Consider the following 24,776-nt stretch of genomic DNA (forward strand, 5'->3'; position numbering starts at 1 on the left):
GGGGCTGGTGTGGGCAGCCGCAGCGGGGACGGGGAGCTGGGGAGGGGGATGCACAAGGGATGGCGTCTTCCTCCAATCTGCCCCTCTGCCTGACCCGCGCTGCTGAGCGGCAGCACGAGGTGCTGCGAGCCCCTGCCTGCCCCTGCCTGCTGTCTCGAAGCCGTTTGAACTCGGCCATGGGGAAAGAAGGCCAGGCATAGGGTTTCCTCCCACGTCCCTTTTTTTTTTTTGCTTTTAGACATGAGACATTCCTCAGCAGATATTTTTTGCCTGGGCTGGGACGCCTCCTGCCAGATGAAACTAATGGGAAATGGGGGAATTGGTTTGGGGATTTTTTTCCTGTGTCTTGACCCTTTGAGTTATTGAAAAGCCAGCTGCAGCTCAGCCCCGTACAGAGCAATTCCCGCGTGTCTCCCACCAGTCATTTCAGGTCTGTAGGTGGTTTGCAAAGAAGTCATCACGAGTACGGGAACGGCAGCTCGCACTGTCGTAGTTACTGCAGCGGGTTACATGGTTTTGTCTATTTGGCCTCACACCCCCTCCCACCCCGGATCAGATGTGTAATTTTCAGAATCAGCGAAGTGTAAATTATAAAGCGAAAAGCCTCTGTGAAATATTCATAACTCTGCCCTCAGCGAAGGGTCAGCCTTTGGAGCTGGGAAGCCCAGAGGAGCGCTCTGCTGCCATCCCATCACCTGGCCACCATCCCATCGTCCCATCACCACCACCCCATCGCCTGCCCAGATGGTGGCTGGATGGTGGCAGTTAGGCACGGTGACCTTGTGACGTCCCTGCCATCCCGCTGTGCTCCACCACCTCTCATTTTTGTCCAGGCACTGTAGACATCTCTGAAAGCTGTAATCTGCAAAGCCCTGGGGGGCTCCACACTGCGCTGGCTGCTATTATCCCGGAGACAAAGAGGGACAGGCAGGCAGATTACCTTGGCCTTTATTTTTTCAGTTGGGAGCAAAGAAAAGCCTTAAATGAGCTTGCTGCTGGGGAGGAATTGAAGCCCCAAGCACTCCTTCCCCTCCCCAGAAGGCACAGGACCCCATCTCTCACCCCGGGAATGCCTTATGCTACCCTGTCACTCCCTGCTCCACTGCAAAGCCCCAAGGCCAGGTGAGGTTTTGGCTCAGTGCTGGGGCTCCCCTGTGGCACCCCTTGCCTTCTCAGGGCACGTAGCACCCGTGTTGGGGTGGTAGGAACAACCTGATGCTCGTACCCATTTTGTACCCATCACCTCTGTACCTGGCAGTTGTATTTCCAGGCTGGACTGGCGATGGGCAGAGGCAGAGCTTGCATGGCCCCATCCTGCACAGCTCAGCACCTGGGCTACTCTCCCTGTCAGGGGCTGCATCCCCAGCTAAGCTGGCCCTGTGCCGAGACGGCACCGCCGCGGCGAGGGGCAAGTCCCCTCCATATGGTGCCCCTGGCCGGCTCCCAGCACCAGGGCAGGTGCTCTCGTCTGGGCTACACAAAACCTCATTGTTGGCACCCGCAGGGTTTCCCTCCCGGGCAGGGACCTGCGCCAGCCCCTGCTGCTCACCATGCACCCCAGCGCTGCTGGGGAAATGGCTGCATCCTCCCTGGACATGGCTGTATCCTCCCGGGGGCTCCACACAGAGGATGCTCTCCATGCAGCCAGCGTCCCCCTGTTGTCCCCCTCCACCTTAAGCCTTCCTGGGCAGCCCCACTGCTGATAACCATGCTGGGTAGGTTTTGTCAACTAAAGCGCTGATGGTTTTATGCCTGGCACTTAATTATTTCCCCAATTGCCACTGCCATGTGCTTGTGAGTGGCGATGGTTGTGACCCTGCCGAGCCTGACTCTGCTGCTGCAGCCTGGGGAGCTAATGGCAGAAGCACACCCCACGTGGAGTTTAATTATTGGCTTTCTTCCTTAACAGAGTACATTGGCTGACCTTAATGCAATTAATTAGGGCTTAATCAACTTCTGGTGGCTCAGCACAGCACACAGTGATTCCTGCCTTTCCAGGAGAGTTTATAAGAGGTTAAAGCAGCTGAGGAGGGTTGGGATGTAGTTTGCAGGCTCAGTGGGGCTGTGCTGGCAAGTAGAGGTCAGGTAGCTGGGCACTGGGATAAGGCTCACATGTCCTTTTACGCTGGGCTTGTTGCTGGTAAAGGCAAGTGAGCAGGGTTCAAGGGCTGTGCCCCAGCTGATGCCTTGACACAGAATTGTCAGTGTTGCTTGTTTTTGGCATTGTGCTGAGCTTGTGGGTGGCTTTCTGCAGGGCTTATCTCTGTAGCCTGTGCTGGGCCATGACTTTTATACTCTGAGTGCTCTTTGCTAGTGATGGGGCTGGGGGGTGTGTGTATGTGTGTGTGAGATGCATCCAGCAGCTGCTAGTGGATGGCTCCCAGGTTTGTACCCAGAGTGCTGGGGTGATGTGTGGGAGCCCCTTCACCCCTGCCCTAGCAGGTGTTAGCCCTGGAGACCAGAAAGGAGCTGTCAGTCACCAACACTCCCTGGGCAAGAGGGAGGCTCCTTCCCCTCCCTGTCCAGCAGCATTTAATAACTTGGCATGGGGCCCTGGCTCTGCACCTTGTGGCTTCCTCTTGGCTTACCTGCTGCGTGCCCCACAGGCTTTTGGAGCCCTTAAACAGGACCGAGGCACAGATGACCAGTGTAAGGATTTATTTGCATGCCTTGTGTCTCCAGCTGCTGGCGTTTAGATTTCCAAGCCAGCAGGTACCCATCAGTATAGCTTGTGACTGGGTGCCCCATCCCTGGGCTGCTGGCTTCATCTGAGGACAAAGTGACTCAGCCTTGGTCTTGCAGAAAGCCCCTGGCAAGGTGGGTGTCCTTGTGCGAGTGGTGGCATCTCCCAGCATCAGCTGCAGAATGGGGACAGGGGCCAAGGCATGTCCTACCATGTGCCCTTGTGTCTCAGACGCTGTGCATCCTCCCTGTGCCACTGTGCCTAAGCAGCTCCTTCCTCTCCAACAGTGATGTGGGTGTCCCCACTGTTCCCTTGGGTCCCCATGTCTCTGGCTGTCCCCCACCCCAGGGGCTGTGCCACCAAGCCCCCTTGTGTGGGTAGCCCAGTGCCGGGACTGGGACGTGGCAGCAGGAGCTGTGCCAGCCACTGTTGCTGCCTTGTTTGCTTCAGTGCCAGTTCATTAATATCGAAGAGCTAATTAGGATTCCGCAGCCCTTCCCATCCAACCCTCTCCTTCGAAGGCTGGAGGATACTTGTCTGTGGGATTTTGCTGCAGCCCTGTGTTAAAAGGATTCAGCCCTGGTCTCTCCCAGCCTGGTGGTTTGTGTCCCTCTCTGCTCCCAGCTAATCCACATGGCTAAAGCCCCTTGAAGCCTGGCAAATGGGAACTGATATTTGCCAATAATCCCTCTGCTCCCCCAGGCAGGCTTCTCATATTACGGGTTATTAAAAAACCAAAACCCAGGCAGCAATAACTGCAGCCTGGGGAGAGCCCAAGCACAGATTGCTCCTGGTCAAACCCCAGCCAGCAGAAGAGCCGCAGGCAGTGGTGGCACGGCGTGGAGCATCTCTAGGCAGAGCCCAGCCCCTCTTGCAAGCAGAGAAGGGATGAGCCACAATCTTCTTTCTCCCTGGGGAGTGAGTGGGGATTCCCACGGGTTGCAGACTAAATCTTGTTTGTCCCTGTGGAGGCTGCCGGGACCCCCAGAGGAGGTGGAATAAATTCCACTATCACTCACCACGGCTCCCTGCCCCGCTGCCGGCATCCCCCAGCTTTGGCATCTTCCCCGCTGTGGGGCTGGGCTGGGCAGGGGCAGCTGCTGTGCTGGCATCTCGTTGGGACAGTGTAGAGGCAGCACCGCTTGTCTGCCACCCCTCTAGGACAAAACCAGCCTCTACTCCCAATTTCTTGCTTTGGTTTGTAGGGCTTTTGAGAAAATTTGCCCGGAATTGTAGATGTTGTTTCCTGTGGGACAGGGCAGGAATGCTGCTCCATCATTTTCCATCCAGGTCCGGCAAAGAGCAGACAAAGTCTTGTTTCCTTGAGGGTGGGTTTGTCCCGCAGAAAAATCAATCAGCAAAAGATCTGTAGTTACTTGCAATTTTTTTTTTTTTCTGCAAAAATATCGATTTCCCTGCAAGAAGTCTCAACTGCAGCTCAAAACATTTCATTGCATGGGTTGGGGGGTTTCCTTCTGCTTTTAAGTCAGCATTTCCCCTTAAAATGTCACTCAGGGAAGGCTGCTTTTTTTTTAAAGCAAAAGTCTGTGATGACATTTTAAGTGGAGAAGAAAATTGCTGCTTCGTTTCAAAATGTCAACTTCGAGTGGGGTAGGTTTGGGGTTTTTATTTTAATTCCAGCATTTCTCAGGGGAAAAGTGAAATGGTTTTGTTTAGACTCAAGTAACCATTGCCCCCTTGTTGCCCCCAAAATAAGTCCTTTTTTTTTTTTTAACCCAAATTGCATTTTTGCAGCAGGGAAACTTAGCCAGGAGGAGCTGTGCTCCTGCGTGTTGCTGCCCTAGGAAGGAACAACCAACCCCCTTGCAAGCCAAACCTGAGCCCTCTATGGCAAATTCACTGCCACCAAACTCTCTTGGTGACCTGTGGGAGACAATCTATCACTGCTGGCTGGCTTTGATTACTGTGGGAGGGATTAGCAATGGGTCCAGAATTTGAAGCTCTCCTCTTTCTGCTTTCCCTCAGCCTTGTGCTCCTGGTTTTCTTTCACCTGAAAATCGCTTGTGCTAGATTAGGCTAGAGACCGGAGTTATCTTCCTTTTATTTATTAGGGCAATTATACCTAATGATTCACATGCTCGTGGAGAGTAATTACTCCCAAATACAGCACCGGCAGTGTTCTTACCCAGCCTGGATACAGTGATTCACAAACGCATCTTTACGTATAATTCATCAAATGAAGATCCCTTAATTGCCGATTTGGTTCGAAGGTGGTTAAGAAGCAATTGAAGACCTGGCGGCACCACCACCGTGCCTGGTTTGCTCTGGTGGTGCAGTTGCTTGTCTGCTTCTCCTTTGTGCTGTGCTGCTGGCCCTCACTGCTTGTCTCCTGTGCATGTTTTGCATGAGCTGTGGGATTTCTGCTTTTTAAGGAGTCACAGTGCCTGATCAATTGCTGTGACACAGCCTGGCCAGGGGAGAGCTGGGGCTACCCACATCAGAGCTGACCCCTCCATCCTCCCAAAATGCGGCAGTGACATGGTTTGATGCGCACCAGTTCGCAGCTCTTGAAGCAGGTGGGTGAGAACTCATGAAATACTGATGTAGAAAGCAAAACTCTCCAGGTTTTGCACCAAAAAGGCCCGTTACTTCAAATTGCTCATCGTGGGGCAGTTGCAAGGGATGTTATCCTCTTCCCCAGAGCTGTGCTGCCCAGGGAGGGGATGCAAGAGGACCCTTGCACATTCACCATATGGGGTTTGGCTGGGCAGGCACATTCTATGAAGGATGATGTGCAGAGTCCAACCTGCTGAGCTGATCTGGCCTCAGAAGAAACCCTGACCCTGGGGATGGAGGAAGGTGGGAGTGTTTTGAAGGGTATTGGTGCCTCCCAGTGCTGTCATATGCCTTGGAAAGGCAGCCTGAAGCTTGAAGTTCCTCCTCGTGGGTTAAGGGGAGCCCAGGGTGAAGGCTCTTTGGAGCAGCCCAAGATAATGTGGTGGCGATCAGCCGGAGGCTGGTGATCAGCTGTAGTCTCTTGGGCCCGTGAAAAGGGTTTTTTTGTGCCCTCAGCAGAGCATGGCCGTGCATTGCTTCTTTGCTCTTTTTTAGCTAAAAGAAGCTCTTCCTTTCTCGGTGTGTGTCTGGACTGCATTGCACAAGCCTGCACCCACCACCTGTCCCATCCTGCTGTGGGCTCTACTCTGGGTGTCCCATCCTGTGGATACCAAGATCACTGCTGGGATGTGAGGTGGGAGGAGAAGAGGCAGCACAAAACCGCCTTTCTGCTGGCTGACACTTGGCTGTATCACCAGCATCGCTTGGGTGGGCTCCCACCGGAGCCTGCCCTAGTAACCCCCTACCCCAGCCCAAGGGGCTGCCTGTGGCAGCTGTGCTGGTACCGCTCAGTAAGCGTTCACCTGGGCAATAGCTCCCCGGTTTCATTCCGCCCACATCCAGCTTAGCAGAGGACCCACACTCATTCTCGCTGGTGCTTGGCCCCCTGTCAAGAGCTCCTGCAGGCAGCCGGGAGCTGCTCCTAATGGGCTGCCAGGGGATTTGTGCTCTGACAGCCGGGCGCTGACAGCTCCCTCCAACCGCTTGCTCTGCTCGCTGGGCTCTCCTTCCCAGTCAGATGGTGGAGGATGCTCCCACCGCTGTGGGGAGGGGGCTGGCTCATTTTTCTTTCCCCACCAGGTGTTTGTGATTGTTCGGGAGAGTTGTGGTGATACTCATTGCCTTGGTGGGACTGATAAAGCCCTGAGGACAACGGTGGTGCAAGCAGAGGGTCCCCAGGCAGAGGAGCCCCTGAAGGGTGATGCAGCGGGATGGGGATGAGCAGAGGGGAGGGCTGGGTGTATCACAGGACAAGTCTTGTCTTGGCTCCAAGAGGGGGCCTAGAGTGGGAGGTCCATGCTAGCTGGGAATGCTGGGAGCAAGTGCCGATACCCCACAGGGCTCCCTCTCCAGGGGCTCGGGGGCCTCCCATGCTTTCTCCTGGCTGAAACATCATCTCTCTTCTCTGTTTGATGCAGGGCTCCTCTGTCTCCCCACAGACCCCACGCAGCAGCTGGGGAGGGCTCCTGTGGGCTCAGCCCCATCCCAGCGGGGGCTGCGGCAGCCGCTGTGGAGGGACTGGCCTGTTGCCCACCAGCACGGAGCAACTCACAGCCTGCCGTCTTGTATGGCTTTTTATTCCTATGTGATTATACATCCCACTTCATATAGGGATTGAAGCCGTGCAATACGCCGGGGTCCTACGGCGGAGAACAGCCTCTGTGCCATGGGAGCCGGCTTCAGAGGAGCCACCAAAGCTATCCCCTGGGGTGCTGGAAGGAGGGCTGCTGGGCTCACACCAGGCTCTGTCCTGCATCCCGGGCTCCCCAGCCCCCTTGAGGGGCAGGTGAGGGGTGCCAAGCTGCTTTGGGGCGAGGACAGCACAACCCCACTCCTTGCACTACACCCCTTGATTCTGCACCCCATGTGCTGCAGAGCGCCCCAGCAGCTCATCCCTGGGGAGACCCCTGCTTTGATTTTGCCCCCGTACTGTCCCAGGAGGTGGGTGACAGCCTCTAGCAGCATCTGGGTACAGGCACTAGAAGGAGGTGCTGCCAGCAAGACTGGGGAGGAGGATGAAGGAGAAGAAGAGGAGGAGAAAGGAGCTGGGGAATGGCCACAGCAGCAAGGGCTGCCCCAAGCATGACGCTCTTCAAAGTTTCTCAAGAGGCCTCAGCCACTCTTTCAAGGTTTGCGTTAAATCTGTCACATTAGCGAAAATAGTGAAAATTACCCAGCTTGTGGAGGAGATGAAAGGCAGCCCCCTTCCAATCCCTCCATAAAGGAAGGGCCCCATTAACACCTAGTGAAATATTAGCCATTAATCAGGCTCCGTGCAAAATAAAACCATCCACATTTATCATTATTGGATCCTTAATGAAGTGATAATGGGAATGCTGGGGAGCTGTGATATTAATGTCTCCTAAGAGGCAAGAGCAGAGCCAAGAGCGGCAGCCAAGATTTTTAATTTACTGCCAAAAGCTCGTGCTGTTAATAACGCAGTTACTTCTCCTGGCCATTAGCACTGTTTGGCTACGAGCAGCCTGCTTAGGAGAGCAAATCATCCCCAAACGCACTCAGGATTGCTTGCCCGCTCCCTGCTCAGCAGCTGGGTGTGCTTTTCCCCAGTGGTTGTCCTTGTGTCCCATGCCCATGTGCAGGGACATGACCAGGGAGCTGTTGGACATCTCCACCCATCTCCCTCCTTCCTCTAGGCTAGCTGGTGTAGAAACAGATTTGCTTTTCGGGTAATAAAGGGAAGGGATTGGGTGCATCAAGCAGCTCTTATTGTCCTCACTCTTTCTGTGACTTGTTCCTTAGGCGCAAGCACCTTGGTCCCAGGATGGCACAGAGCTGGTCCCAGCATGGCCTGCACACTGGGATCACTAGTGAGTCACACTGGGTTTCTTCAATTGCCCGGGTACACTGACATGATGCTAATAACCTGTCCAGGACAGCACAGGCAAGCTGCAAAGCCCTGCTCAGCTGTGGTGACTCACTCAATTTCCCAAGGGGAAAGTCATCGCTTCTGGTGGCTCCAACAGCCCAGAAGCAAATTGTTGCTTGGCAGGTAAGCGATGCTATTGTGTCTTTAGATGCAACTGTCCTCTCACAAATCCTTGCAAAACCTGACTGGTGCAGCCCAAATACATTATGTCTCATGTGTGGGGTCTTTTGCTGCCAGCAAAGAGATGGCAGGTCAGAGGGAGCTAGCTTTGGGCTGGAGCAGCAACAGGCAATTCTGTGCTGAGCATTGTCCAAAGGAATTAAATGATGCCTTGTTTGTAAAGGGTGCACATGCTCCAAAGCTCCTTTCCTCCCTAGGCAGAAGATGGACGATGTCCACCCAAGCTATCCCTCAGAAGTGAAGCTTATCTTTATTCAGGTAGAAGCATGAGAAAAGTTTCTGTAACCTGGGTATCCTTGGTCAATCTCCCCCTGTCCTGTTATCTCCTCATTAGAAAAGAAGGGACAAGCACAAAAACCATACATGGAGGCCGAGCAAACGTAGATGCGAAGTGCACTTCAAACAGCTCCATCCTTTCAACAAACGTTTTATTAGCCTTCTCTCCTCTCCAGCACAAACTCATTTTAATCATTAGTGAAAAGCCACCATTTAGAAAGCAAGGACACTGCTCAGGGTACATGCAGTAGGCATTTCCCAGGAGAAGCCAGCGAGCACTAGCCCAAGGACTTCTCAACTTGACTGATGCAGCGCAAGGAGCAGCTCCAAGGACTAGCCCAGTGCTCAGCAATGTGGCCAGGCTGCGGGCAGAGCGCAGGGGTATGGTGGGCCTATGACAGTGTGCCCAGGCTGGCACGCTGACCCGCTACTGAAGATGCCAGTGACCCTTCTGCTAGGCACCCCAGCCCGAAACCGGAGTCACTCTGGATTTCACTGGAGCAGAATTGGACAGGAAGCTTTAACAACAGTTTGGAGCCAGCTCTAGCCATTTCTCCTGGCCACAGCCCATACTTTTTGGCTGTATCACTGCGCGTGTTAGTGCCCCTGCGGTGCTGGCATGTTGGGCATGGAGGAGGTGACATGCCAGCAACCTCCGGAGAAAAGCGCACGGCACAAAGCAGCTTCTCCTGCACAACCGTCACTTGACATTACGGGGGCACAGCGAGCTTTATAACGCTTGGCAGGTTTTCCTCAGCAGATCTCAAAGCTGTTTACCAGCATGAGCAAGTTCAGACATGTTACAGAAGGCCTTCAGCCTCAGAGGACAAATGAGATGTGTGGATGAGTTTAAACCACCAGGGTAAAACCAGGGTTTTGAAATCCCCAGGCTTGTGCCTTGACACTATGCCTGGGCTGTGGCCCAGACAGTCCAGCTGCCAGCCTGGCACTGATACCAGGCACCATGATGGTCCTCCTGATATCCCTACTTGTTAGATATTGGCTTCAAAACTAAAGCAGGAGGTGTCGCATCCTCCTCAAAAATTCACCCTCCAATCCATCCTGGAGCAGGGCGCAGAACGACTGCTCAGTGAGACACCACGACTCACTGTGTTGGCAGGACGGTGTATTTATGTCACGAGATGAGATCAGCCACACGGAGTAGGTCGGTCTGTCTGGAAAGAGTCTGAGTCAAGTGTGTCCTATTAAATTAGGGCTGGATTTTCAAAGGAGCTCAGCTCCCACTTAGGCTGTGTAACAAATAGGCAGATATTCCAAAGGAGTCGGACGTGTTGGGTCATACTGGCTGTTGAGCTGAAGTCCTTTGAAAATCCAGCCAAAACCATCACCATGCCTGTTGCTACAGGCAGAGCCCTTCTGAAATCCAGCCCCACCGTGGGCTCCACATCCTGGGAAACCCAGCTCATCTCAGCTCTCCCACATACTGCACTGCAATATGTGACGAAACCACAATAACCACTACGTCCTTAGACATGTGGGGAAGCGGCTCCCTGTCAAGCACAGCTCCAGCAGCTTTGCCCTTTGATCAGCTCAGCAGCATGGGTCAGGAGAGCCAAGCGTGAAGGTTTCCTTGCCTTTTGTTCTTTGGAATTAGTAGAGTTAATCAGAGTGACAGCAACTTCTGCCTCAGCGCAGAAGAAAGGTCAGTGGCTCAGGCTGGATGCACGGCTGTTTTCTAGGCAGTTGGAAAACAACACTGTGAAAGCTCATCACATACGCGCCGCTGGCACTGAGGCTCTCCCGACAGGCATCAGCAGGGAAGATGGCCCTGTGGAGGGAAGGAGGCGGGAGGAGCTGTATTCCACTTGGGTGCTTGCCACTGCATCTCAAATCGTCCCCTTCCTTGTGTACCACCCTGTGTCACTGTGCACTTCTATTGTGTCATGCGTCCAGTATCAAATGCTTCTCTCAGCCAACATGCTCCTTAGCACGCTGCTGGGTGTACACCATGCTGGGCTGGGGGGCTCTGGGTTGCAGGGCACTGTGCTGGTGCATGGAGCAGTGTCCCCTTCGTACCATGTTCCCCCAGCATCTCCGTGCTTGCAGCTGGGCAGGCCTTGCTATTGCTTTGGCATCCTTCAGTCACTGTAATGTACTTCTGTGAACCTGTAAAAGCCCACTGCTGGGCTGCTCCTCAATTTCCTCTCAGCTTTTAACTATAGTTGAGGCAGTCATGAGAATGGTGGCTCTCAGCAGAAGTGTTAAATCTGGCCTCTGTGTCTGTAATATGACTTCTTACCTTCCTCTGATCACAATTACAAGTGCTTGCTTTTGCTGTGGAAACCCACTCATGTGTCTAATTTGTGGATTCTTTCTGTCAATGATATTAGCATCCTCAACAGTGAGCCCTAATTTAAGTATTTTACATTTGTCCGCAGTGTTGATGCCTTCATTTACCCCCAATCCTAATTAAATACATCTGGATTATCTGCAGAGGGAGCTCTCATGATCTCTCTGTGGCTCTAATTAAAATGGCCTGGATGTCCATGACATTGGTACCCGTCAAGCCTGTCACCAGAAGGTGATGCCCACCTTGGAACTTGCTGAAGAACGTGTAAGAGTCATTGTTGCTGAGAAAGGCCTCTGCATCGAGGCCCTCCTGCAGCGCCTCATCCACCAGCTCCGGGCTGCAGAAGGCCCCTGCCACCTCTGTTGGCCCATCCTGCCCGTCCGTTCCCCCGCTGAGGAAGATGATCTCACACCTCCCTGGGGGGCTGCTGCCTTCCGTAGCTTGTGCCCTGTGCAGCCCCAGCGCCACGCGCAGGGCCAGCTCCTGGTTCCTCCCTCCCTTGCCGGTTCCTTGAAGCTGAACGGTGGTTTCTCCACCAGCCAGGATGCAGACTGGTCTTCCAGGCCCTAATATTTGCAGGCCCTGCAGGAACTCAGCAAGGTTCAAACCCGGGATCTCTAGCTCTGCTGCCAGCTGCAGGAGATTCCCCCTCACCTTATCACTCAGGGGTCCTTCTCCGAGGCCAGCAAAGCTCAGGCAGACCAGCCAGATCAGCTGGCAGTACAGCATGGCGACGTGGCTGACTTCCCCACAGATTGCTGTGCTCAGAATCAGAGTTGCGTAGCCCAGGCCCTCGGCTTGGCGTTTGGCCTCGTCTAATGCCAGCATATTCGAACCGATGATGATGTTGCAAACGTGGGAGTAGTCTTCCGGAGCAATGGGCTTGGTGGGAGAGCAGGACAGGACTGTTTCCACTGACTTGGGCAGGTTGTGCAGGAGGTTGTATTTGGCGAGTATCTGAAGGCAGTCTTGCACGCTGTGGGAGCTGGCAGCAGTGGGCCCACTCGCTATGATGTCCAGGGAGTCACCAATCACATCAGAGAGGATGAGGCTCACCACCTACGAGAAGAAATGCCCACGGATTATTGTGGGAGGCAGAGACAGGTCACGCAAGAGCCCTGGCATCAGCGCTGCTCTGAGTTACACTTGTGTCACCCCCATATCAAAGCAGATGGAAACAGGGGTAGATCTTGGCCCATTGTTTTATGGTCCCGTGAGTGTCACCTTTCCCTTCTCAAACCCACAGATCTACAATGTCCTTTGATGCTGGACCGTCACACTGGAAGATGTAACCTGTGCCGCTGCACTTGTCAGGCTGGGAACCTAGTGTGGGTTCAGCAGTGGCACATGCTGAGAACAGCCCTCAGGGCAGCCAAGGGTCAGACCCAGCCTCAAAAGCATTGTGGTGGAGCACCAGCACGTTGCAAATGCCTGCTAGGTGAGGGCTGGGTCTGCTGAGTGGTGTGATGGGACAGATGACATTTGCCAAGTCTGAACTCCCTCTCTTCCACCTCTGTCTCACTGAGAGTTTGGTCCTCGGTGAAATCTGAGCCACAGAGTCCCAAAACTGTGTGCAAAGATCATTCACTCAGTAAGGAGAAAAACCCTGCAAGCATGCTTAGGTCAGTTAACTAAACTCTTATTTTGAGGGAAGATGGGTGATCTCTGGGTGAGCAGGAGCTTCCCTTCGGTTACCTGTGCGGGATAGGCGAGCTGGGCCAGCCCTCCACCCTTCAGCAAGGACAGAGTCTTCCGGACAACATTCAGCTCCTGTATGGCAGCTCCTCGGGAAGCCAGCATCTTTGTGAGCTTCTCCTTCTCTTCGAGGAGGATGGGAGGGATGGGAGCAGGCAGTAGGGCTGATCCACCCCCTTGGATGCAAAAGAGATGGCAAAGACATCAGGATAGCAAGAAAAGGATGACAGAAGGAAAGCAAGGCTGTTCAATGCTTGAGCCTTTCCTCTTCTCTCACCAGTGTGTGGAGGGAAGGCAGAGGTGATTGGGAACTATGCTAACATCTCTGGAGAATTCAGTCTTCTTCACCAACGGATTTAAATCACTGCTGTCCTGCACTGTCCACAGTCAGCTACACTTCACCCAGGCAGCATAAACCTCACCAAACCAGGATACCACGTGCTTGCAGTGTTATGGGGGTGACAGAGAAGGGTCAGCAATTGCTATCCCCACTACATCAGGCTACTAACGTGTCGTCACACTGATTTTCAAGGGCTACCTGGATGGGTGAGCAGGGAGCACGGCCTCCATGACTCACAAAGCAGTCATTGCTAAACAGGCAGAGACAATGCGTGCTTTGCTGGCTCCATTTAATCAGGACAGTGTGTAAATACACCAGCTATGGCTGCAGCAAGATTGGAAACTGCTGAACTGCAGTCATCTAGGCCTGGGAGGAAAGGAAAGGGGGAGAGAGTAACATGGAGGACAAAGCACACCAGTCCAGGGTGATAGCCTCATCGATGGAAATACTGTCTGATACAAGCAGGCATTGGAAATGCAGAAAAGAAGGCAAAGAAAAAAGGTTCTAATGGAAAAGTAGAATGGATGGAAAATACAGAGTAGAAAGGAGCAAGATCTGAGCAGAGCGTGAACATGCACAGAAGCGCAGCTGAAAGCTACTGTCAAAAGGCAAAGCCTGCTCAGAGATTTGAGACAAATCAGCATCAATAAAACATGATGAGCAAGAAAAACAAATGCAAATGCATGTGTTTCAATCAATAGCCAGGGATCTAGCTGAGAGGCAGGAGCAGTTGGGGACCGGCTGCTATGTGGGCGTGCACATGCATAGGGAGTCACAGCCACAGGGAGATCCTGTACAGGCTCCCTGAAGGGCTGAGGAGTCTCTTGGAGATCTCTGTAGTCAAAGGACAGGAGGAAACCCAGGGGAATCCCCAGCAAGTGCAGCTAGATGCCAGCCGCTTGGGTGTTCGCCTAACGGCACTATTTTCACTGCACCAGATCAGGCTCCAGCATCCACAGAGGAACAATCACTGAGCATAGGAGACCAAGGGGTTTCTACAGAGCTGCTCCAAGTCCCTGCATGCTTCTACCGTGTGACACCCTCTCACTCAGCCAAGCTCAGGATGGGGCGATGTCACTGCATTCCTCTGATGCACAATATCCACCCCCCTTACAGCCCTGGGTCTGGGGACAGCCTGGGGGGACAGTCTGGGGGACCAGCAGCCTCTGTGTGTCAGGGCTGACCCTGAAAGACATGCAGCTCACTGTGTTGGAATCTGGGGGCCTCATTTCCACTGGCTGGGAAACAGCAAAGGCCTGGGAAGAGTCAGTCCTGACTCTCAGTTTACAGACTCACATCCCTGCACAAATTCAGAGTGTGCAAATCCACCAAGTGCTCACTTCTCCAAGTCTGCATCCCCAGATGTAAGGAGGGAGCAGGAAGAAAGAGTCTCCTTGCCAAGGTGTGAGAGCAGCTGGCAGGCTGTGCCCAGGGCTGCCATCTCACAGTGGTGGCACAACCGCAGAACCCAGCCTGCGCAGCTCAGCCTCTCCCTGGTGCTGGGAGGCAGCATGCCCACTGCAGCAGCAGGCAACCCCATGCCCTCCCCTGCTGCATCCCTAAAGAAAGGCTGGCAGGAGAAGGGAGAGGAAAAATCAGAGAGGTGCAAGTGTCAGTGCTGAAAGGGCTGGCACAGCACAGTGCTCCTCTGCTGCACTGGCACGTGGGGGCAGGCCACTGGAGGGCCATCAGCAGAGCCCATTCCCTGGGATCCCCATGCTACCTGAGATGAGCACAAGGAGCAGGTCATCTGCATTCAGGCCCTCAGCCAGCTCCTGGATGGCAACTGCTCCCTTCAGGGCCTCTGGGTCTGGAAGATTGTTCTTGGCACCTTCGATGACCTGGATTTTGCTGTGTGGCTTCAGGAGCATCTCCCTGTTGAGGTAAGAGAGGCAAGCACACTACTGACATGTGCACCTATGCAGGCAGCCAGGCTGTCACTCAGCAGGAAAATGGGCCTGATACACCAGAGGTGCATGGCAACTGACCAGGACAGGGAGGTGGCCTTTGCTGAGTGTCTTCCCCAGGGATGGGGAGGCAGCACATCCAGTGCAAGAGAAGGGTTCTGTCACTGATGCCACCGGGACATGATGGAGGTTGAAGAACAGGGTGGTGTGGTGGATGGGGTGGGCACTGGAGCGAGGGCAGCTGGAAAGGACTGAAGGAGTTCACAGCAACATCCCACAGAGGATAAATCTGGCAGTCTACCCCCCCAGACTTTTCAGACACAGTCCCCCTTACTGCATTCCTGCTCGCTGCAGGCTCTCCTGGATGCCTAGTGGCACACTGATGACCCCCCGAACGAGGTGGTCTCCCAGGATCTCTTCTGCTGCTGCGGCCATCCCCAGCACAGCTTTGCCAAAACCCACCAGGTACAGGTCCCTCTTCACTGGAAAGGCCTGGCCCTTCACCAGCAGCTGAGGGCATCCATCTCCCTGGAGTTTCACAGCCCTCTTCAGCATCGGGGCCGGCTGGACAGTGCCCACTGCGCTGCGGAAGAGGGACAGTGCGTGCTCACGGAGGGACATGCTGCGCAGGATGGCTGGGCTGAGTCAATCTGCTTGGTGGGGTGGGCTTGTGCACGCTCTGCTGACACTGGCAAGGCCTCAAGAGCTGGGGCATCCAGCACCCTCCAACCTGCAAGGGAAAGTGAACATTTTCACTAGCAGAAGAGACAGGGCTGACTCAGAGAGAGCAGGGAGGGCAAAACATGAACCATGGAGCTCAGAATCACAGAATCATCTAGGTTGGAAAGGACCCTGAAGATCATCTAGTCCAACCGTTCGCCTAGCACAGTTCCCACCTACAGCATATCCTTAAGCTCTAAATCGACCCTACTCTTGAACACCTCCAGGGACGGGGACTCCACCCTCCCTGGGCAGCCCATTCCAACACCTAACAACGTGTTCTGTAAAGAAATGCTTCCTAATACCTAGTCTGAACTTTCCCTGGCACAACTTGAGGCCATTCCCTCTTGTCCTGTCACTTTCTACTAGGCTAAAGAGGCTCATCCCCAGCTCTCTGCAGCTTCCTCTCAGGTAGCTGTAGAGGGCGATGAGGTCTCCCCTCAGCCTCTTCTCCAGACTAAACAACCCCAGTTACCTCAGCCGCTCCTCATAGGACATGTGTTCCAGACCCTGCACCAGCTTTGTGGCCCTTCTCTGGACACGTTCGAGTAACTCTATGTCCTTTGTGTAGTGAGGGGCCCAAAACTGAACACAGGAATCAAGGTGCAGCCCCACCAGCGCCAAGTACAGGGGCAAGATCCCTTCCCTGTCCCTGCTGGCCACACTAATCCCGATACAAGCCAGGATGCCATTGGCCTTATTGGCCACCTGGGCACACTGCTGGCTCCTGTTCAGCTGGCTGTCAATCAACCCCCCCAGGTCCCTCTCTGACTGGCAGCTCTCCAGCCACTCCTCCCCAAGCCTGTAGCGCTGATGGGGGTTGTTGTGGCCCAAGGGCAGCCCCTGGCATTTGGCCTTATTGAAACTCCTCCAGTTGGCCTCAGCCCATCGCTCCAGCCTGTCCAGGTCTCTCTGCAGAGCCTCCCTACCCTCGAGCAGATCAACACTCCTGCCCAACTTGGTGTCCTCTGCAAACTTACTGAGGGTGCACTCAATCCCCTTGTCCAGATCAATAAAGCTCCTGTTTCCTCTAGATTAAGGTGCCATATCAACAGCATTTTCAAACCTCTCCCTAGGCAGGAGGGAGGGGAGGACAGTGTCACATTCAAACTACCTGTCAGCTTGTGGTTCCCCTTCAATCCCATCACCTCCTGCAGGGAAAGTAAGCCCTGCCAGCCAGCTTCTCCATCACTATAGATTTGCCACTGGCAAGCCATCATTTCTATTTGTTCAGCGTTTGACGCCTTTCCAAACTGTGTAAGCTGCTCTCTGTCCTGGAGAGAGCAGGGTGTCTGGGTAGAACAGCTTTTCACTACATTAACTCCCATCCTCCTGCTAGCCAAATGCTGATCTCATTCTCTGGCTGCTCATTGCCCCGTGTCCCTGCAGCATCAGGCACAGACTTAGAAGAAACAACAGGCTTGCTGGCTGCCTGATCCCTTGCTGCTGGTGGCCACAGAGAGACCAGTAATGAGGGTTCCCCACCAAACAGCAAATTAACACAAGGCTTCATTTGCCTTTATTTTTCAGGTCTCTCATTATCCATTAAAATCACATTTAGAGACCAAATAAGACTTCAGATCCAGGCAAAGTTGCCAGCCATGTCTGTGAAAGCCCATTTGAGCTAGTGTCTGCTGAGTATTAGCATTATATGCAACAGATTTGTGTGTGGACCGAAAGATTTCAACTGCTTAAGGGCAGACACTTGTCAGAGGAAAGGCAGCCCCAGCCAGCACACATGCATCTATTCCCTCCCAGCATTTCTTCTTCCTTCTTCTAACTGGTAGCAAGTTCACTGCTTGGGAACTCGAAAGATTTAAAGATCCTTATGATCTGCATCTCTCCCGCTCGTGGCAATTATGGCAGGCAATTAAGGCAGGGTGCCAGGAGGCTGAAGCAGTCCAGGCAACATACTCGATCACACACCCATTCAAATTACCTGAGAGGGTTACTCCTCTCCCTAGTAAATGGATGTGTTTCAAGTGTGAGGCCAGTGGCCGGCTTCTTCTGGGTGAGCTCATGAGTCCAGAGGTCTCTTTGTCCTAACACTCCCATAGCATTGCAAGGTGTTAATCATTAACCCAGACAAGCTTTCCAGCAGCTCCTCTGTGTCTAAATCTGCCTTATTTTGCTGTAAGGACCCAAAGGCTCAGTGAAAACCTCTACACAAGCACCACTCAGGCAGCGAAATTTGGGCACACTCTGAAATCTACTGGACAAGGGACTTGCAGGTGAAACTATATGGAGAATCATAGGTTTGCCAGAGAAAAAAATCTAAGAATCATTTAAGTTGGAAAAGACCCTTTAAGATCATGAAGTCTAACGCTAAATCATTCAATGTGCAAGAGAAACAGATTTTAAAGGCAAAACCCAAGGCAGATAAACTATCTATCTATAATACCTTTAGATAGGAGCCAGAAGGACTGGCTTACCAATCACAAGGAGATACAAGAATAAAAGACAGGGTGACCTGAACAGTTTGTTACTAGACTCTTTAAACTTCATGGCAGTGGACGCTGCCCGCAGTTTAAACCACTGAGCCTCAGCCCTTTTACAATGAGGGCCAGAGCAACCGTGCTAACACCAGTGAAGTCAGCCGTACACCTCTCAGGAACTGAGATTAGCATCTCTGCTCCCAGCAGGTCTCCGATTCACCTGGCAGCACAGTGCAATCAGAGGAAGGTGTTACAAAACAGAGGTGCATCACGCCCCAGGTCGCCTTGTCTGAGCTTCGATACAGGGTTTACAGAAGTGGTTAAAGAAAAAGGCTTAAATGGAGCCAGGGGGGGTTAAGAAAATAAAGACCCAAAGCTTTTAACAGGCTCTGTCTCTGCCTTGATGTTTCTGTGCAGGGCTGACCCTGAAGACCAGGGGAATTAAGCACAACCAGACCTGCAACTGCGGCTCCTGTCACACATGCCCTCCCAGCAGTTCCGTTCAGGCTCCAACTCCAGACACGACACAGCAGGCGCGAGTTGTTTAAAAGCAATCCTCTTCTACTGGAGCTGAAAAAAATAAATGCCAGCTTAATTCATCTGGCACTTGTGTACATACCGCTAATGCTTGCTCTAGAAAGCATTTCACTACAATAGCAGGCATGTAATCTGTTTTCTGCACTCTGAACTTGGATTATATTTTAACCATCGAGGCTTGATCCAGACTCTGTTGAAGTCAGCCCGTATCCTTCCCTTGTTTCTAAGGATTTTAGGGCATGCCGCCTGACACTGATCTCAGTGCACAGGTGTAAACGCAAAGTCCGGTGTACTTGCAGTCAGAGGTTATCTAACCTTATACCAATGCAACAGAGCGCAAATTTGGCACAGACCCATTAGCTTTGGAGGTCTCGGTGTGTAACTCTGCTCCTTGTCAGCTTTGATTAGACACGCAGGCTCACTGGAGGCTCCCCTTGGAATGGGCGTGTTGCTAATGATGCCACAAATCCATTTTTATGTAATTTATTTATACAGTCTCAGGCACTGGATACTAAATGTCATCAGGGAACAGCTGTAAATCCACTGTAGATATTAACAAAAAATAAAACAATAAAACTCCTACTCCTTTCACCCAGGCTTTAAAAACAAGATCAAGAGAACTGAACATCACCCCACACCAAGGCATAGGCAACCATCCAAATGGCAGCTCACAGACTACTTCCACGGATGGTGGGTCTAGAAATGATGCAATTGCCAGTTAGCTGCTGTGTATCGCACATGGGGAAATTACATCCTCACATCCCTCCGTTTTCCTTTTCCCACTACCGGCTGGGAGGAATCTGAGCTGGGAGAAGGGGCTGATGATGCGACTCAGATCACATTACTTCACACACTAATCTTTGTTCTCCAGTTTCTCAGGGAAATGACACAGGGATGAATGAGCCCTCTTCTATATGGATATAAGGTGACATGCAATAGGCACTAGTGGGGCTTGGGTTTTATGCCTTCCCTTTGTCCCTGCTTGGGATAATTTCGAGTTGTGGTGTAGATAGTCTTTCAAAAAATTTTCTAGAAGTTTGCACTAAGCTTAGGAGGAAAATGATGCTAAGAATTGCCTGTTCCAAAGAGAGCAGGAGGACTGTAAGGGGTTTAGATTAATCCCCTTTAAATGAAAACTTCCTCAGCTTTCATTGATGAATAATGTTCATCATCTACATACTTGTTTGCGTGAATTACCATTATAAGCTCTTTCTTCATAGGGCTCCTCCTAAGCCTGCAGAAATTTCCACTGTTAACTCTCACAACAAAAAGCAGCAAAACCCCAGCTCCTCATTTTCACCTTCTCTGGGAAAGAGGGAGGGAGAGGAGCTGGACTGTGATAAAATACAGGCAAAGTGCTCGTTTGCATTATCTTTCATTAACTTTTTAATTAAGGCAATTCTGCAGGCAAGGAGCCAAAGTCAGAGGGAGACAGAAACAATCCAGCACTAGGGGCAGAAATGTGGCAAGCTGCCAGGTAAATGGAATGGTGGCATGAGACCAAAAGCATGGACATGGGGGGGCATAGTCTGAGCCATAAACTTGGAGTCACACTGGGGAGGAAAACAGTGAACAAATGAGCTGGCTATGCCCGTGCTGCGAGAAAAAAGAGACAGCACCTCGCTCCATGGTAGGTACTTGAAAGCCAGAAAAATATTCCCTTCTAGGGGCCAGTCTGCCATTGCTGGGCAGAGCTGAGCTATTCCAGGTGCTGCGGTTGGAGGCTTCTTCAAGGGTTTGCATCATGGGCTTGTGGATTTTTTGAAGTTGGGGCAATTGGGCTTGTTGCAGGCCAACCCAATCACACATCCTGAGCGTTTCAGGTGCTGCAAAATTGGAGAATACTGTATATTAATGCTCTGGGAAGGCTAATTTAACTGAGATCTTCAGGGGCCTAAGTCAGTTTATTTGTAATGTCATCAGGACTTCTCTGGATTTCTCCCAGTGTGGCAGTGACTGGTGGCTTGCCCACCCTGTGTACAGGGTCCACTCCAAAATCCCTGAGGGGCTTGGAAAAAATTGGAGATGGCACCGGATCAAACCCCAATTGTTCAAGGATAATTTTGAGCTCAAGCTCTAAAAGACAGATTACATCTTTGTTACAGCAATAAACTACCAGCCACAGCAAGTTTTAGCAGTGTCTCTTGCTACTCGTTTTTCTTGCTACATGACTTTCTTCTGGCCTCTTGGTATGTAAATTACCGCTAGACTCACCAAGGCTTACCGCTTCCATTTTTCATGCATCACCCTGGGAGTTTACCTACGAAGTACAACAGCGCAGAGATTTTACTGCCTTAAACTCCCATGTTCCCACTTACTGACACATCTTTTCTATCATTTGATATATCAACTTTAATTCGCCTGGCGAGCTCTGCTCAAACTCAAACTTGCTGCTCCAGATGGTCCCAAAAGCATTACGAGAAAATTTTCCAGGAGATGCACTGAACCCAGGAGGAAAACAAAGCGGTGAAGGTTTGTTCCAAGTGACTATTCTGGGAGGATTAGATGGGGGATTTTTCAAGACTAATCTCTTTAAATGAAAATTTCAGAATTTGATTAATTTTTTAATCTGCACATGGATTTGCATAAAATTACTGCATTACCTCATTCACATTTTGTAAAAGAGAAAATGTCTGCAGCTAGGATGGACCAACTCATCACTGGTCAGCTATAGAGGGTCCAGTACACAAGTGGGTGCACAGGGACAGGGTGAAAGGTCCTTTTGCCCCTGCTCACTGTGGTGCTTCTGCATCCGTAACTGGGAAAGAGGATAATGGTGGACAGAAGCAGTACGATGAGACTGGAGAGCTGCACAGGCAGGCAAGGGAGAAAGTAGGATGGAGTCTGAATACCTTTGTTTCAAGAATATGCTGAACTCTGGGAAACCCTGGAGTCCTAATTTCCAGTGCTCAGCTTTCTGTATGTTTCTCGGGAAAGAAATATGTTGCTCTCATGACTGATTTACTCACCAGGAAAGTGTCAACAGGGTCTCTTTGCCTTTGATGGGGAATGTAGCCTAAGGCCAAACACAGGGACGATAAGTGTTCTGTTCAGCATTTTATATATATAGATCAGTATCATTAGTAAAAAAATTAACTGGATTTGACATATGCATCTTACTAGTTTTTCTAGGTCACACTCTCTTCACTCCCTATACACCTTTTGGAAATGATTTTCCCATGCACTGGGGATTTCAGGAAAGAAAATCTTTTCACTAAAAAATCCTTCTGTAGCTCAATGCAGAACACTACTACCCTGAAGCCAAATCCATGCCAAGTTTACTTCCCTTCATGCTGTAATTTCTCAAACTCCCCATTCTGAGTCAACTTGCAATCAAAGTTGAGAGTCATTTAAAATACAGGGAAGGATCATAGTATTCTTGAGAAAGTAAAATGTTGCCAGCCTTGAGGACTGGAATAATAAAAAGGGGTCAAAATTCAGTACTACAAAATACAAGGTCATGCTCTTTGGGATTAATAGCAAAAATTTATGAGCTCCTCAGTTGGAAATAACATAAGAGGAGAAAGAGCCAAGATTATTAATCAGTCAGAGGATGACAATTATGCCTGCCCTCTAGGCTGAGACAAGAGGCTATGGGGAAAGCAGAAAGAGGCATATGTATTCTGCCTTAAGTGAGTTTTTTGACACCATTCAAGCTGAAGGTGTATGGGCTGGGCAAACACGCTGCTAGACTCGCTGAAAAACAGCTTGACCACTGGGTTCAGAGGGTAGGAATCAGTGGTTCGGGGTCCAGTTGATAGCTGGTATTCAACAGGAGCTCTACTGGGGTTCATGTCACCCTACAGATTCGTTAGTGACCTGGGGGGTAGCACAGAGTGCCTACTTTGGGGGAAGTGCTGGAGGAGCCACCTTCCAGAAGAACCATGATACTCAATGTCAGGACCAACAGAAACCTCATGGTGCTCAGCAAGGAAGCATGTGAAGTTTTTCTGCTGGAGCAGGATCCCCATGCATCAGGGTGGGCTAGGAACCAAGTGGTCAACCAGCTAAAGAGAAACCTAATAGCAGCTACAACTACTTGAAGGGTGGATATAAAGACAGTGGAGAAGAACCCTTCTTGGTAATGGCAGAAAGTAGATGGAGCATTGGCCACAATTTGCAAGTCAGGATGTTCACGTTGGACATCAGCAAAAAGTTCTTTATAGAGAGGGTCACACAGCACTGGATCAGGCCACTCAGAGAAGCTGTGGTCTTCATGCTAGATGGTTTTCAGGATTTGACTAGACAAAGCCATGGCCAAGCTGATCTTGTGCTGGTGACAGTCCTGCACTGAGCAGGAGGATAGACCTGGCAGCTCCAGAGGTCCCTTCTCCCCACACTTCTGTGATTCCATGTTGTAACAGCAGGGATAGAGCATCATGCTTAGTTTTAAGAGCCCATAAAGAGATCTCAAGTTGTAGGATAAAAGTTCTCCAAATAAGCCTCCAATCATAACTGTTACCCACAGAGAATCATCACTCCAGGAGAGTCCAACAGAAGTATATTCACCTGGGCAGTGTTGTTCCCAAAAGCATCTCTCCAAAATTCATGTCCACCCATCTGAGCAAGTACAGGTCAGTCTGTATTGCTGGGGTTGTATCTAATAGGGTTGCAGGTTAGGGTGGTATCTAACATAGAAATGCATAAGTAGAATGTCTGCATATGATCAATATTACTCAGGCAGCAATTAAACATTTTTTCCATTAACTAGTTTTGCAGGAACATTATCCATAATTCCTACTTAATGTGACATTTTGCTGGGAGATCCAATTATCCTGCCAGATAAATTCCAGCTTGGTATAAACTGACAAACTAAGTTCCAATGATGAGGAAGAAAGGCAGAAGAAAGAATAAAAAGGGAGTGACAAAATATCAAATCAACAACCCACGGTGTTACACAACTCTAAAACTTAGCTAAGTATTGTAGGTGTTTTGAAGTAAATTGTCTTATGATGGTATTGGTGAGTCACCTTCAGGGCCCACATGAGATAATCCAGGCTTTGATCATGCAATTTACAGTGTGCAAGAGGCATGCTGCTTTGCCCTTCTGTAAAATCTCTCATCACACAAAAAATCAGTTGTAGGTTTTGAACTGACCTGCAGTGGGGTTAGAGACCCTGAGAGCCTCGAAGTAATGGAGGTGTCTTTTGTTGAGTCTCCCTACACTCCAGTGTAAAAATCATGTCTCCATTTCAACGGAAAAATCAGTGAATCGTTCTGATAAGCCAATCCCACCATAGCATGAAAGGGTGGATTGGGTTAGATGTCTAAACCTGTAACGGTGAACTGAAGTAAGCAAACAGTAAGAGCAAGTAATATGAGAAAATACTTTTGTTTCACTAAACCGTGCATGCACATAAAATAACTAAGCATGTTTGAGTGACATGCAGGCAGACCTTTGACAACAGTTCCCTGACTTACTGTTGTTTGACCACAGGAGGGCAATATTACTCTAAAAGCAAAATCAAACTCTATTCTGAAATGCAATTAACATTTATGAAGGCATCTATGATTTTTTTTTCTTTTGATTCTGAATTCTGTGGGACCGAAATGACAAAAGATCTGGTGCTTCTCTAAAATTAAAATAGCACGGTGCTGTAAACCTTCGGGGGGTGTGTGTATGCAGATTCTTACAGCTACTGTTACACTTCAGGAATAATTTTTTAAGGTTAAGAAGCGATGTACAAAAACATGAACACAGACCCTGACATCAAGATTCGCGATAGAAAAAAAAATCAGTTCCAAGCTGCCTGCACTGAAGTGCCAGCCTCAAAAGCCAAGGCATCATTCTCAAAGGTGAAGCGTGTGCTGCTCATTTTTATCTGACATCATATGTGGTGCAAGAGCGCAGTGCTATAGCTGTGGTGTTTCGGAGGTCAGTTTTTCAAAGAATTAAAAACACTGGGATATAAACAATGTGTAATAACTGAGATGATAATAGGGAAAAAGAGAATGAGAAAGCGCGTGTTTCAAAGGAGGGGACCTACCCCGACCTCTCAGCGGACACGCACAGTCGCCGCTACGGGACCTACCGAGAGGCCGCCACAGGCCACGCGCCCCCAGATGCCGCTTTCTCGCTAGTTACGGCGGGAAACGCGGAAAACCACGTTAAATTCCGTATCGGGCACATTGGGCGCAGCGTAAAGCCGGCGCGGGGGCCCGTGCGAGGAGCGCAGGGCCGGCAGCGGGAACGCGGCTTCGCCTCACGCCCCTCGAGCGACGCAAGGC

General features: G+C 51.0%; 2 protein-coding genes across 5 annotated transcripts in view; one reads left to right on the top strand and one right to left on the bottom strand.

The window, feature by feature from the left end:
- Nucleotides 1-11,043: 11,043 nt before the first annotated feature.
- On the bottom strand, nt 11,044-23,933 carry GLYCTK (glycerate kinase). Of its 4 annotated transcripts, none has more exons than XM_026857161.1 (7): nt 23,646-23,933; nt 20,168-20,374; nt 18,469-18,581; nt 15,191-15,586; nt 14,673-14,824; nt 12,610-12,785; nt 11,044-11,973 (listed from the first exon to the last, which is right to left on the bottom strand). In XM_026857161.1, the coding sequence occupies exons 4-7, from the start codon at nt 15,475-15,477 to the stop codon at nt 11,068-11,070; spliced, it is 1,521 nt and encodes a 506-aa protein (XP_026712962.1). In that variant the 5' UTR covers nt 15,478-15,586; nt 18,469-18,581; nt 20,168-20,374; nt 23,646-23,933; the 3' UTR covers nt 11,044-11,067. The 4 variants fall into 4 exon arrangements, with proteins under 4 accessions (XP_026712962.1, XP_026712960.1, XP_026712961.1 ...); XM_026857159.1 differs by lacking the exon at nt 23,646-23,933 and adding an exon at nt 21,152-21,579; XM_026857160.1 differs by lacking the exons at nt 20,168-20,374; nt 23,646-23,933 and adding an exon at nt 21,152-21,579.
- The window catches only part of WDR82 (WD repeat domain 82), an 18,430-nt gene continuing 17,154 nt past the window's right edge, over nt 23,501-24,776 (top strand). Inside the window, exons 1-2 of the mRNA XM_026857591.1 lie at nt 23,501-23,509; nt 24,524-24,665. Of these exons, the coding sequence (XP_026713392.1) occupies nt 23,501-23,509; nt 24,524-24,665 (151 nt within the window). The remainder of the gene's footprint in view (nt 23,510-24,523; nt 24,666-24,776) is intronic.

Source organism: Athene cunicularia, assembly GCF_003259725.1.
Source record: "Athene cunicularia isolate RWA chromosome 12 unlocalized genomic scaffold, athCun1 chr12_part1, whole genome shotgun sequence".
Classification (NCBI taxonomy): domain Eukaryota; kingdom Metazoa; phylum Chordata; class Aves; order Strigiformes; family Strigidae; genus Athene; species Athene cunicularia.

Bases quoted from the DNA above. Each gene is read 5' to 3' on its own strand.
- GLYCTK (XM_026857161.1), bottom strand. From the start codon at position 15,477: ATGTCCCTCCGTGAGCACGCACTGTCCCTCTTCCGCAGCGCAGTGGGC. The intron at 14,825-15,190 runs GTAAGGGGGACT...TTACCTCAACAG, and splicing joins CTGCAGCGAGCAGGAATGCA to GGAGATGCTCCTGAAGCCAC. The intron at 12,786-14,672 runs GTAGCATGGGGA...TTTGCATCCAAG, and splicing joins GCTCCTTGTGCTCATCTCAG to GGGGTGGATCAGCCCTACTG.